Source organism: Tarenaya hassleriana, unplaced genomic scaffold (genome assembly GCF_000463585.1).
Source record: "Tarenaya hassleriana unplaced genomic scaffold, ASM46358v1 Cleome18, whole genome shotgun sequence".
In the NCBI taxonomy this organism is placed as follows: Eukaryota; Viridiplantae; Streptophyta; class Magnoliopsida; order Brassicales; family Cleomaceae; genus Tarenaya; species Tarenaya hassleriana.
In genome coordinates, this window is record NW_010965216.1 from 1,691,687 (window position 1) to 1,706,102 (window position 14,416).

Below are 14,416 nucleotides of genomic sequence, written 5' to 3' on the forward strand. Positions count from 1 at the left end.
ATACTACTACTACTAGATCACAATTACCACTTTTCGTTTACTACCATTTTTTGGTAGTAAATGCAACTATTTATACTTGTACATTTATGCTCAAGTCTGGGTGTTGATACTTTTTTCCATTTCTTCGGTCACCTGTAGAGATCAGTGTCACACAACATACCACCATAAAATTCACACAAACATAGTTCACACATACAAGATATCACAAACTGAGTTCATACTTAACATTATCTATCGAGTTCACACATCTAATCCCAAACCGAGTTCAAAATTAATACATACGACAAACGAGACCAACATTCACAAACCTTTTGTTCCACAACCTCCTCGCCCTTTTCCTCCTCGTCCTCTTCCTCCTCTTCCTCTTATGATTCCACCCTTCGAATTGATAGTCTTCAAAGTATCAGCCCAAGGACTCGTCGTTTTATACGAGGTACAAGTTCTCCTTGGCCTTTCTACCTTTTCCATCTCTTCTATTTTTTGTTCTTGTTTCTTCTCATCCCCTTCTTCGTTGTCTTCTTCATCTTCATCATCATTTTCTTCTTGTTCATCTTGAGCATTTTCTTCATCTTCTTTGTCTGCTTCTTTCTCTCCCTCTATGTCTGCTTCTTTCTCTCCCTCTTTCTCAACTTCTTTCTCTCCCTCTGTGTGTGCTTCTTTCTCTCTCTCTCTTTCTCAGCTTCTTTCTCTCCCTCTGTGTCTGCTTCCTTCTCTTTCTCAGCTTCTTTCTCTCCCTCTGTGTCTGCTTCCGCTTCTTTCTCTCCCTCTTTCTCAGTTTCTTTCTCAACTCCTCCCTCTTTCTCATTGACTGCTTCTTTCTCCGCTTCCTTTCTCTGTTCTTGTTTCTCACTTTCAACCACTATTGGATCATCTTTTTCTTCTTGTTCTTTTCACTCTCTTACTACGATTTCTTCTTCTTCCACTCCTTCTGTCTGGTCTAATGCGTTAAGAACATCAAAAATCACCATGTCCGGTTCACCATCCACATCTTCTCTATGCAGACATGTCTCGGGAGGAGTTGTTGTGTATTGGGCTGAAGTCTCACCCTTTTCATTCCCACCCATAGTCTCGGTCATCTTCTTCATTAAAACATCAATTTTAGCATCGACTTCAAAGAGATTGTCATAATTACCTGATGCGATTATACCGGCCACAATCACTTTCTTCATGTTTTCAATAACTTCTTCTTCAAATTTCTTTATCTGTGCACCTTGATCTTCAATAGCAGTAAACAACTTATCTTCTGTCTCAACCAACTTCCTTCTCACAACTTCAACCTTTGAACTCGTGAACCTCATCTCAGATCTCATCATGTTCATTTCAGATCTCAACATGGTCAATTCCTTACTATAGTCTCGTTCTTTTTCCACTTCTTCTTCTTCTTCTTCATACTCGTTGATGAGTCTTTTGCCTTTATTACTTTTTCCTCTCTTTTTCTCAGTTTTTCTAGTTGAAACAATCACTTTCCTTTTGTTCTGTTGCTTCATCAATGGAACTTCAATGCGAGATCTGACATCTTCCTCGAGAATATCATGCCACTTCACAGATCTTGGCTCCTCAGTCAAATAAGCCATCCAACAATCAATAACATCGTCTGGTTCTTTATCCCTCACTGCAACACCCCTAAGCAGACGTTCTTCACCTTTGGATGGTTGGAGATAGCTTTCAATGTCCTTTAATTGAATGAACAAAAATTTAATATGTCTACAAAACATCTACTTCATTATTATTTCAACAGAAACATACCTGTGTCTTGCCGATCTTTGCCAACCCTTGTTTCATTCCATACTTTTTGTTCGGGATGAAACATCTTCTACACATCCTTGGACATGCCTCAGTCACATTTCCTTCCAATTTCACCTCACTGTACCATCCATCGCTGCGAAGTTTAGGAATGCACTCGAATGGTAACATCTGCAATATCAACCACACAACATTAATAATGTATTACTTCATATCTCACACTTTAATCAATTAATTTAAATAACTTACAGTGAGAGGGATTATGAAACCTGGTAAATTCCACTGATTTACCGGTTTTCTGTGCTTGTTCAAGTAATTATGCACAGATCCAAGAACATTCTGGAAGGTGAATGTTCCCCATGGGAATGTTTCACAGCACTTCACATCATCAACTATCTTCAGCAAAAAGGGATTAACAAACTCCGAATGTTGATGTCCTATCACATAACTTAGCAACAACAAATATGCCATCTTCAATCTATCATCTGTCTCATCTTTAGGCAATTCTGAAAACATTGCCATAACTCGCGTCTTCGGAACTTTTTCGAAGCTTTCTTGACCAAAGTATTTTCTATATAAATTGGTCCCTCCAAGTGTTTCCCAATTGTCAGGCAGTTTAGAACCCTTCAGCCCACAAAGTATTGTATGCTCCCACAAAGAGTATCTAATGGGTACTCCGTTAATGACGAACCACAGTTCATTTTCCCTTTTTGTCTTCACCGCACGATTGATGAGCGCAACCATTGGACTCATCTTCAAAGTCTGCTTCTTTTTCATATGAAACAGATGCCTAAATTGAGATTTTTCTGTGAAATGCTTCTCCTCTTCTTCGGTGAAATACTTTTCCAGAAAATCCACTGCTTCGATGTGAAAACATTTAGAAGATACTTTCACCGAAATTGTATTCATATCATCGAAATCATAATAAAATTCCGGTTTCGGTGGTATCTCGGCCTCGCTCTGCAATAAAATAAGTGTATTCAGTTGCATTAACAACTAGTTTACAAAATATCCAAGTACTACTATGCACAAACGACTTTAAACTAAACACTCTTATAACATTTAGTTGCATCTACAACTACTTCAAAGATACAACAACTGTCCAATTTTAAGGTCGAAATAAGACTGACATACACCAAATATTTCTGTAATATTTAGTGGCACCTACAACTAATTCAGATGCACAACTTCACAATTTTAAGGTGCTAATAAGACTAAATAATATACATTCATAAAAGATACTTCGTCATTTTTTAGTTCTACCCTAAATATTACATAATCTGAACTATTTTTACATAAATGATTGTATTCAACCATATTCTAACTGTTTAATCATTAACTAAAAGTTTCGAATTTATATAAAAAACCAACTCTCTTTCCATTTTTTTTATCCATTCGAAGAAAGTTCAGAAAAAAAAAATACTCACATCTGAATCCGGAGAAGAATCTTCGGTCCTTTTTCTATGCGAATCTGTTTTTTCGAACGACCCTGATGAATCACTTCCATGTGAGGCTTCGCCACTTGACGAAGATGAATCACTTCCATGTGACCCTTCTACGCTCGATCTCCGTGGATTTCGCTCCATTTCGCCAGATTTTTGAAAATTTTCATACTTCGCCCGCGCTCTCGGTGTTTCTCTGGTGGACTTTCACCCACTCGCACACGTGTTTTTTCTCACACGTTCATTTTTATTAAGGGCAACAAAGACTTTTCCAACTTTTATAAGGGCATCTTTGTCTTTTGTTAATTCTTTATATTTTTGGGATGTATCTATGATACATGTGCGACGCATTAGTGGTATCTGTGAAGATTGCCCGTGTATCAGACCGGAGCCCACGACCGCGGCAAGCGCAACCAATTCTCGACAGGACAGCTCTGTAACACCTTGTCCGAAGAGATCTGACTCAAGAGCGACGACGACGACGAGAAACGAAAACGAAGACACTGTGAATGGATCGGATTCTAAAGGCTGCTCGGACCTCTGGCTCGCTCAACCTTTCCAATCGCTCTCTCCGGTAGATTCCCTCAGTGTCTCATTTTTCTTCTTCCAATCGTCTGAATCTGGCAATTCTGGGTCACCGAAAGTTAAATTTTTTTTTTCTGGGATTGCTGCGAAATTGTAGGGTTAACATACGAACAATCGGATTTTTTTCGACTTGATCTGTGTGATTACAATGGTTTCTTTCGTGGGTTACTTGTGTTTACTTTTAAATTCTTGATTAAAATGTGGATATGATCTCTGATCGGATTCACTTGTCCTGTTTGGTTTTGTCGTCTACATCATACGATTCCGTCATTAGCTTTTGCTCTGCGCATTGTGGCATGAAATTGTTTCCATAATCATTGGTGTTTACTATTATTTTATCACATGGAATATGAGGTACACCACTGAAATTTCCTAATGGATTTATGGAAATTTGTGTTCAGGAGTTGTATCAGTGGAGAAAAAGTTTATGAATTGATTTTGTTTCCTGTGTCCACTCGTATATTCACTTAGTTACTGCTTACTAGTCTGTCTCATAGAGTAATTGACGAATCAAGGTGTTGCAGGTCTCCAATGTTTGATGCTTCTATGCATGTTCTTTAAAAAAAGACCGAATGGATCTGTAGTGGGTTTGAGTTGAATCATAAATTGGATCTCTGGTAATTTTTGTAACCCACATTGTTGCACCAATTCATTTAGTTAGTTGTTGTTCTGATGCAATTTCAGTCCCAGCATTTAAGGCCGAGGACACAAGTCGGTTCTTGTAGATTGCCTGATAAACCGGAGAATCTAGATGTATGTGTACCCATACATGCTATGAACGAAATCGTTTTTGTTTAGATTGTTCAGGTGTGTGTTCATCAAAAGAGGCATTTAGTCATCGACAATAGGTCGGGATGAAAACCGTTGAGGATGGTCACTTTAAATCATACCGTAGTTTTAACTGTAAAGTCTGCCATTTTCATTGTAAAACACCATTTTTTGATGACCCGAGATTGAATTTTTCAGCGATGTACCAGAAATGGTATATCAAAACTTGGAAGCAACTGGTGAGGGAGAGAACTGGTGGGAGGTAATAAAGTTTCTTGCAATTTTTTTCTAATCCTTTTGCTGATGCCAAATTACGTGCTGAAAGTTTAACAAAGCATACATTTTTCCTCGTCTTTGCAGGCTGTTGATTTGCAGAAGTTGATATTGGCACATAATAACATCGAGGTTTTGAGAGAAGATCTTAGGAATTTGCCTTGCTTGGTAGTGCTTAATGTCAGCCACAATAAACTTTCTGAGCTTCCTGTTGCAATTGGGGAGTAAGTCTTGCAAGAGTTCCTTTTCCACATTCCATAACTCATCTTTGCTAATGTTTAAGATCTTCCATTTTCAATGCATCCATAGGCTTACGGCATTGAAGTCTTTGGATGTGTCCTTTAATTCGATATCAGAAGTTCCTGAGCAGATTGGTTCAGCGACTTCTCTTGTCAAGTGGGTTTGATCCTCCATCCTGAATTGCTCCTTATTTATAAGACCTTCCTTACAATCTGTCAATTGATTCAGCTTCAAAATTCAATCACTTCAGGTTTGACTGTTCAAACAATCAACTGAAGGAACTTCCAGGATCTCTCGGAAGATGTTTGGATTTATCAGAATTGAAGGTTATCTATGCTGTTTCTGGATTAGATGCAATTTTTTTCATTCTGCCGATAGAGTCTCCAGTTTTTCCATTCTCGGGCATTTCATTGTTCAGCTGTAAGATGGCTTTTGTGTCAGGCCCAAAATCTATCTATCAAGAAATAGATCTCTGTAGAGATACCATCAAAATAGTGCCCCTGTCTGTTACGGACAGCGTAGCTCACGTGTCTGAAAACTCTTACTTTCATGGCTGCTTTATGTGATGGATAGGCAGGCATTACATTTTTCAAGCAAGATTTTTGTATATTGCACTATCTGACATGGTTGACATCATAAGTTTTTTGTGGTTATTCTTTATATCATATTCCCTATGGTGATAAATTCATGCGGTTTATGTTCTACAGGCCTCAAACAATCTCATTTCCAATTTGCCAGAAGACCTTGCAAACTGTTCAAAATTATCTAAACTAGACGTGGAGGTATAAGAAGAAATCATGTCTCGATTTGTAACTCAAGGCTATGACGGCCACTAAGTGTTTCTCTCCTTCAGCTCTGAACTCTGAAGTTGGAAACTGTATTCAATACCGTATTTGGTGCTAGAAAGGATGATTTCATGGAGCTAATATCTGTCTTTTTTCAGGGAAACAAACTGATTGCCCTGTCTGAGAAGCAGATAGCATCATGGACCATGCTCACAGAACTCAATGCATGTAATAATCTTTCATTATATTTATGTGTTTATTATGCATAGTGATTCATGAACAAACTCCTGTTTTTGATTCCTATAAACTTCCATTCTGCAGCTAAGAATATGATGAGCATTCTGCCACAGAATATTGGAACCCTTTCACGTCTTATCCGGCTTGACCTTCATCAGAACCGTAAGAGATAAAGAACTATTCTTCTGATGAAATAGAACTTAATTATTTCCATTTGCACTTAAAAAACATTTTTCATGTTTTGTTCAAACAGGAATAGTGTCCATTCCACCATCAATAGGGGGCTGCTCTTCCCTCGTGGAGTTTTATATGGGGTGAGTTCTCATTTATCAATCAACACTAAATTCAGATCCTTTGGTCCGATTATATAATCTAAGCTTATTAATATGTATTTTTTTTTCTCTACTGACGGTTCCCTTGTATACCCTTCTTTTAGAAATAACTCACTATCAACATTACCGGCAGAGCTTGGAGAACTTTCTCGGCTGGGTACTTTAGATCTTCGCTCAAATCAGGTACCATTATCATTCTATTGTTGCATAATTTAGAACATTTTCATTGCATACAAGAATAAATCGCTACCGAATTTATTTTTTAGATCAGTGATTTTTACCAGAGCAGTAAAATTACCTCAGTTTGAGCCACCGCCTATTATTGGCATCCTTACATTCTATGTCGCGTCCTGACCTTTTATCTTGAGAAAAATACTTGTTTTGATTTAATTTCTTTCTACTCTATCTGAAAATGAACTCTGTTAATTTCCAATTCATTATATCATTTATGCAGCTCAAAGAATACCCAGTTGAGGCATGTAAATTGAAGCTTTCCTACCTGGATCTCTCGAATAATTCATTGGCAGGATTGCATCCTGAGCTCGGTGAGATTAGAAGTTTAGATGCTCTCGTATATATACATACATATAACCTTATAAAATGATCTTTTAACTTCCGTTGGTCCGTCTGCTCGTTATAAAGATACAATGGCAACGATGCTTTAGATATTATTAACATAAAACCTTGTAAACTGAATACTCCCATTGCCCTGTCATATGTGATAGGAAAGATGACTACTCTGAGGAAACTTGTCCTTGCTGGCAATCCTATGAGAACCCTTAGAAGGTATTTCATTTCGACCCTTTTTCTCTTCGGCTCTCTATTTCTTTTCATTCCAGTCATTGCTGCTTCAGGAAGCTTTTTTTTTTTTTTTTGCAGCTCCTTGGTGAATGGTCCTACAGTTACTCTATTGAAGTATCTTAGAAGCCGGCTTTCCGAAAATGAAGGTATTTTTTTTTTATTATACTGCATGATTCTATTTCAGTTTTTGATTAACATGAAGCTTCCAATTCTAGATTCAAGTGTAAGCACTCCGAAGAAAGAAGATGTGATTGCTTCAGCTGCCCGTATGTCCATTAGTTCAAAGGTCGGTGAAATCATGAATCTGGAAAAACCCTCTTGAATTTTGAGCACTATTCTATCATGCTTTTAACAAAAAAAGGAAGAAAAAAAACTGGAAATTTGATGTTTGCTTTGATCATTACATTACACAACCAGGAACTGTCTCTGGAAGATCTGAACTTGAATGTTGTCCCTTCGGAAGTATGGGAATCTGATGGAATCACGAAGCTCAATCTCTCTAAGAATTCTGTCTTGGAATTGCCCTCCGAGCTTTCTTCTTGCGTTACCCTTCAGGTAATTCTACCGGTTCATTTCTTGTTTGCTCGTCTCTTTCACCGGAAGCATGTTTCTTTATGTCATTACTGAGAGAATATATACTTATGAGTAGATATGGAAGAACTTCAGTTCAAGAGAATGTATATACTTATCTGTTCTATCTGCTTTCCATAAAGATCCTGAACAAAACTTTGTTATTTGACTGCGGAATTGTATAAAATCTTTTGTTTTTTTAATCGCAGACTCTCGTTTTGTCGAGGAACAAGATTACAGATTGGCCCGGCGATATCTTGAAACCGCTTCCGAATCTTGTGTGTTTGAAGTTGGATAATAATCCCTTGAAGCAGGTATTTTGATGTAAATTACGCTACTCCTTAGCAAAGTTTTTACCTCTTTTGAAGATTAAGATTAGTATGTCGGGGTTTTATTCTCGGGTTGTTTTGCACTTAGATCCCGTTTGATGGATTTCAAGCAATCTCTAGGCTTCAGATTCTTGATCTAAGTGGCAATGCAGCTTCACTGAGGGAGCATCCCAAGTTTTGTGACCTCCCACTTCTGCAAGAGCTTTATCTGAGGTTATTTACAAGATTTTTATCTTTTGTTCTTTCGGGCATTTTTCCTGCAAAGTTTCGGTTTCCTTATTTTTTCATTGTGACGTATAACGATCTGCACTCTTTTTCCGATTAAACCTATCTGACAGGAGAGTGCAACTGAGCGTTATCCCCGTAGATATCATGAACTTAGTTCATCTGCAAATCCTGGACGTGAGCCAGAATTCACTTCAATCAGTTCCTGAGGTATATATTTACACGTTCTTCTACCCGACGCTGTAACATCCAGGAACTTATGATGATCTTCTACCCGTCGGTTTTGGTCTAGCCGATGCATCGTCTTACTTAACGAAACCCATATAATGTTTTCAATGCATAAGCGGTTGATTTGTATCCTTAAAAAATCTTGTCTGAAACATGCAGAGTTTCAAGAACATGACTTCTCTGACAGAGCTCGACTTGTCTGACAACAACATTTCAACCCTCCCTGCAGAATTGGTACTCGCCATATACATTCACCAATATACACACATATCTTTATAATATACATATATATATATGTGTTTGTATGCATGTATATGTAATATCAAGATGGGGATCAAATGGATTTTGCATGTATGAGCTATGAACCTTGACAAAGAGCAAAACGTAATGGGTGAAACGTGTTTTAACTCGGTCCTGTATCTGCATGTTCATCTTCTTAGGGCTTGCTTGAACCGACCCTCGAGGCTTTACGGCTTGACGGGAACCCATTGCGAAGGTATTTCCGTCTCCGTCCTTTTCCTTTTTTTCTAATAAAATTCTTCCAGAATCGGTTTATTTACTCGGCAACATTCTGGAAACAGCATCAGGAGGGCAATTCTGGATAGAGGAACAAAAGCTGTGTTGAATTACCTAAAGGACAAACTTCCAGGTCAATAGAAACACTCCATTCCTCGAAACTCCGAGCTCGAAACCCACTTTCTTTTTGTCTGTAATATTTCTCTGTACAATGCACTCTTTTGCTCGGGCCCGAGATTTTTTGCGTTCTCGTGTGTGAGAGATTATGACCGCAATAGCGATGAAACTCAGTTACCTGTCCCTGTAATAAGACTTAGAACCAGTTGGTTCAACTTGTGTGTTTCCATGTCCTGTCCAGTGTCATCATCATCATTAAAACATAGAAACATAGGAGTCTTGTCTGAAATTTCTCCCAAAGTGTGTCTTGTACGAAGCCAAGGCATTCGCTTCGTTTCTACCTGACAGATCAGAGAAACTCAATCTCGCAAGGGGAAAATATGCGCAGAGGAGATCCGTCCGATCTCGATTTTCTGATGTGTCGGAAGAATGCCCTGCATTCTCCATGACATGAACGACTGAGGGAAGCTCGGTTTCACTCGGGTTACAAGCTCTGAGTGATAACGCAATGTCAGATTACGTACTTACAGTTAAAACTGACTGGACATGAACACACAGAGGCCCTCGGGTATTCGAGTTGTGCCACAGCCGCCGTTGTGATACGAGACCCTGCTGGCTCCCTCTTTTCCCGAAATCTCAACCCTCGCCCAGCCGAGTACCCTGTGGATACCCGAGTCTTGGTTGCATCCCGCAGATACCTAAAAGAGGTTGAGACCGAGTAACATAGCCCTAAAACCCAAGGAACCAAGGCCGAAATCGAACGAAAACACAGGCTCTCTCTTTGTCCGGTGCGAAAAAACACAAGGAGAAAACAAAAGAATCTTCCCTTTTTTTTTTCTATTTCCAATTCAATGAACTCTTGTTCGTGTCTCTGTAAACTCTCTACAAAGCCCCGACTTACAAATAACATCGGTTTCTAAAACTCACAGTATGGTTTTTTCCTCTTTTTTCTTCATCTCTCCAAACGAATCTTCTATATATGGAAGAAGAAGAAGAAGAAGAATAGAATAGAAAATAGAAAACTCACTTGCAGTACAAACCTCGCTCCTCTCTCTGTACACTTTTTTCAAATCCGAATCGGCAATCCGAAGTTCTGGAAGGTTCGAATCTCTCCTCTGAGACCGGCAGTCACGATCACCATGTTCCAAGCAGACGACATGTTCTGGTTAACCACTCTACTCGATGTGTCCGTACTCACTCGAGGGCTGCCTCCTTGGTTCCTCCTTCCAGACGTGAGTTTCTCCTCTGGCCATGTCGCCGAGATCCTGTCGAACAGATACCCGTTTGTCTCGCTCGAGACGATCCCGTTCCTTGGACTGTTCCTGTAACCGTCCTGGTCCATCGTCTCGTCCACAGGCGTCGGCGGGTGGTTTGCTGTGGAAACCTCGTCCAGGTTGCTGCTGTTATTGCCGAACCCGGTTCTGTTCCGGATCTCTCCCCATGTGTCTGGAACAGCTGCCATGCCCGGCCAAGGGATAGCCGCCGACACGTCCTGGCTGTGGAAATGCTCGTATGAGGTTGTAACCGTCACGCCTTTGTTGCTTCTGCTTGGTCGGGAAACCGGTTCGTATTTCCATACGTACACCTGAGAGTCCTCGCTCGCCGAGACCACATATTTCCCGTCTGCTGTCGTGGAGGCCGAGATTTGGCTGTTCGTGTTCCGGAACCCTACGGAACAAAAAAAAGGTCAGAACTTTAGGCACGTGAATGAACAGAACAGATGGAGAAAGGGTCGTCATCATCAATCGATCATCACCTTTAAGCTTGTACATCAGATCTGAACCATCGACGATACGAACCCGCGAATCCGAAGACGTGACAAGCAATTCAGATGAACTTCCAGGCACAAACTGTCATGAGTTACGCAACAAAGTAAGCAACTTTCCGAAAGTCATACATTTCATCCCGAGAAAAAACTCATCGGATCTTTGTGGTTTACCTGAAAACCCGTAATCTTCTTGTGGTGAGCCTTCTTTTTCTTGTTCTGTAGATTGATTTGGCTTTTTTGTTGCAGCTTGTTCTCTGGAAACATCCGTACACAGCTTTTAAGTAAATGAAAAGCGAAAAAAACCCGGAAGAGATTCGGAAAAAAGATCGGGAATTCATCGTACCAGACACGCTGTACACGCGGCAGTTACCCTTGTAAGAACCGACCAAAGCACCCTTCAAGAGATTAGATCATCGGTATTGTTTACGAGTCAGAAACTAGAGATTCTTTCTTCACGAGATGCGTAAACCGGATTTATACGAGAAAAAGGAAAAAAGACCGGTCTACCTGACCATCCGGAGTGTAGCAAGCAGCAGTGACCATCTCATGGAGATCGTACCAGTCGACAACTTGACGGTCCGGGATGCTCCAGACACGAACTTTTGCATCTAATGATCCACTGATGAAGTATCTATCGTCGACCGGATTAAACTGAATGCATGTCACTGTTCCATGGAACATCCAGCAAACAAAAATTGTCAGAAACACATCAAAGAACATGTTTTAGGATGATGGGTCGATCAGTAAAGAATATACTAACCGTAATCGCTATGGGAGAACACTTTCAAGCAGGTCTGGCTGGAAAGGTGCCATAAACGAACTGTTTTATCCATTGATGAAGAGAGCAAGTGCTGCAGAAACAAGAAAACAGAAGCTCTTTTTCACTCTTTTGTTTTTCGGTTTCCTACTAGACAAGGAACTTGTCGAACATAGCATCTTATGTTATTGTCTGTGTCAGGTGGAAACAACCAAAGTTCTCATACTCTATTGATCTGATTAAATTATCCAGCAAGTCACACCAAAAAACCCTAATTCTTAGCATCAAGAAGCAACCAAAAAGAAAATCGTGTGGCTACACTCGATGATCTTGCGAAAATACGGTGTTCTTCTACACATTGCAGCAAAGGAGGGCTGGAATTCCATCCATGCCTTGGCCAATTTTCCACGCAATTGTTTCGTGTAACAAAAGAAAAAAAATTAGAGGAAGGGACTGTGACCTGAGAATTGGACCATGACAAATCAAGAACATCGTCCAAATGTCCCCTGAAGGAGCAAAAGGGTTTTTCTGAAAGCCCGAAAACCGAGTCTGGAACCTTTATGTTCTCCAAGCTCAATGATTTCCTACTTATCGATGCTCTTCCTCTTCTCCTCGGAGACATTGTTGTCGTTTCTGGTGACCCGTTTGCCAAAAGCAACAATTCCGGTCTATCCAGCAACAACTCTCCCTTCTTTTCAGCATCCATAACCTGCCAGATATGGATGATGCAATCCTCTCCAGCGCTAGCAAGATATTTACCATCCAAACTGAACTTAATACTCCAAATAGAGCCGGTATGTGCCTGAATCTCCTGGGTCCTGTATAATGCTGTGAGTTCTTTACACGATTTCCCATACTGTCTAACCCTAACTCTTTCCGGCCCGTGAAAGAACGAATCCTGGGAATCATCTGTCGCGGAGCTTGACCTACGCCCACCTTTCTCAGATGATGTATCCCGATCATCACTGCTCCGTCTCTCTTTACTGCCCGTCATACTGCTCGTAGCGTTCTTTAACATGCTCTGAAACCACCCTCCTCTTTTCTTGACCTTGGATGCATTACCATTTTCCTCGTTCTCCTTGGAACTCATGACATTCTTGTCAGAATCCTCCACATTCTGTCTTCTCATCAGCTCCTGGACTATGGGAGAATGCCCCACAGACATCTCAAACTCCTCCATGGTCAACTGTCTTCCTGTTCCAACTTCCCTCAACTTTTTCCATGTCCCATCTTCCTGAATCTCATTCACCACGAAAGCTTTCCCATTATCCAGATTCTTGATAGTGCACACTTGCTCACTCAAATCCACTTCCTGCTCATCTACCCTGCCATTAGGGTTTCTCAACACACAAGAAGAAGAATCACACCCAGAGTTTCCATTTAAACGGAAACACTCACCAGGGCAACCCCCAGTTCCCTCACGAATCATTACAAGATCAGCATCAACTGATCTGTCGGCGACATGACCCTTGTCGCCATTATCCACATTGTAGACACCATTAGTATTTACAGATTGCGGATTGAACCTGCTGGTCTCCGCATGCGAGGGAACAGAGATTTTAGAATCGGAACACGAAAACGAATAAGAACTACTCTGCGGGTGCCGACGATCACGGTTGTCGCCGCTCTGATTGGCGGAACCGTCGGATTTCGATCTCACCACGCCCGAAGCGCCGTCGCCGACACTTCCCGAACACTCCCCGTGATATCGCCGGGTCAACTGACAAGACGAAGCTGATCGGGGAAAATCCAACGAGTCCCCGAATTCTCCGGCGGATGCGGGTTTTAACCGGACGACGCCCCGGTCGCGGCTGAGACCCATTTCGCGCAAAAGCCTCGAACGCCTCTCGGACACAGAAGCTGGTTCAGAGATCCAGACGTCGAACCTGGATGCACCCATTGGGAACCGCGGGACGGGGAATGGGTTGCGACGACGACGAGTGTCGGCGGCGGAGGAGATCGGAGGAGAGGAATCGGAATTGGTGGGCTCGGAATCGTAATCGTAATCGGAGTTGGAAGCGGAGCAGGAAGAGGAAGAGACCAAGCGATCAAGAGACTCGTAGAAGCAGTTGTTCTCCTCCTCCTCCTCCTCCTCCTCGTCTTCTTCGTCGTTTGGTTTGCTCATTGTCGTGTGACAGAGGAAAGCAAAGGCATTCCCATCGGAAAATGCCCCGCCGGAATCTGGGCAACGAGGGAGGGATGCCCAAAATCTCAGACGTTTCAGGGAGTTTCTCGTCAAAGGCGGAGAATCTGTCGAGACTAGGTGTTCGATTTGTGTCGTGGAATTTAGGGGTTCCGCGTGTTTGGAGAATTCGAAGAAATCAGATTGTGGGTTTTCGGGAGAAAGTCAGATCCGATGATGGGCAGAGAGAGAGAGAGATGGGTTGGGGCTGCGGTGATGTTTCATGTCTGTGGAGAAATGGAGAGAGAGAGAGAGAGAGAGAGAGAGAGAGAGAGAGAGAGAGAGAGAGAGAGAGTCGTGGAATTTAGGGGTTCCGCGTGTTTGGAGAATTCGAAGAAATCAGATTGTGGGTTTTCGGGAGAAAGTCAGATCCGATGATGGGCAGAGAGAGAGAGAGATGGGTTGGGGCTGCGGTGATGTTTCATGTCTGTGGAGAAATGGAGAGAGAGAGAGAGAGAGAGAGAGAGAGAGAGAGAGAGAGAGAGAGAGAGAGAGAGAGAGAGAGAGAGAGAGAGAGG

General features: G+C 41.4%; 3 protein-coding genes across 3 annotated transcripts; 1 reads left to right on the forward strand and 2 right to left on the reverse strand.

The window, feature by feature from the left end:
• Positions 1 to 890: 890 nt before the first annotated feature.
• LOC109116563 (uncharacterized protein At3g43530-like) lies at positions 891 to 3,329 on the reverse strand. Its single transcript, XM_019202214.1, has 4 exons — positions 3,171 to 3,329; positions 1,993 to 2,703; positions 1,747 to 1,914; positions 891 to 1,673 (listed from the first exon to the last, which is right to left on the reverse strand). The coding sequence occupies exons 1-4, from the start codon at positions 3,327 to 3,329 to the stop codon at positions 891 to 893; spliced, it is 1,821 nt and encodes a 606-aa protein (XP_019057759.1).
• A 210-nt stretch (positions 3,330 to 3,539) lies between these two features.
• LOC104810484 (plant intracellular Ras-group-related LRR protein 6) lies at positions 3,540 to 9,420 on the forward strand. Its single transcript, XM_010536809.1, has 21 exons — positions 3,540 to 3,759; positions 4,737 to 4,800; positions 4,899 to 5,035; positions 5,121 to 5,207; positions 5,302 to 5,377; positions 5,759 to 5,833; positions 5,995 to 6,064; positions 6,158 to 6,235; positions 6,327 to 6,387; positions 6,510 to 6,588; positions 6,860 to 6,950; positions 7,131 to 7,191; positions 7,285 to 7,352; positions 7,422 to 7,492; positions 7,624 to 7,761; positions 7,986 to 8,090; positions 8,194 to 8,318; positions 8,444 to 8,540; positions 8,718 to 8,792; positions 8,999 to 9,054; positions 9,140 to 9,420. The coding sequence occupies exons 1-21, from the start codon at positions 3,695 to 3,697 to the stop codon at positions 9,213 to 9,215; spliced, it is 1,755 nt and encodes a 584-aa protein (XP_010535111.1). The 5' UTR covers positions 3,540 to 3,694; the 3' UTR covers positions 9,216 to 9,420.
• A 574-nt stretch (positions 9,421 to 9,994) lies between these two features.
• Positions 9,995 to 14,190, reverse strand: LOC104810485 (WD repeat-containing protein 44). Its single transcript, XM_010536810.2, has 7 exons — positions 12,177 to 14,190; positions 11,720 to 11,810; positions 11,467 to 11,624; positions 11,303 to 11,354; positions 11,131 to 11,213; positions 10,948 to 11,041; positions 9,995 to 10,859 (listed from the first exon to the last, which is right to left on the reverse strand). The coding sequence occupies exons 1-7, from the start codon at positions 13,839 to 13,841 to the stop codon at positions 10,258 to 10,260; spliced, it is 2,745 nt and encodes a 914-aa protein (XP_010535112.1). The 5' UTR covers positions 13,842 to 14,190; the 3' UTR covers positions 9,995 to 10,257.
• Between the last annotated feature and the right edge of the window lie 226 nt (positions 14,191 to 14,416).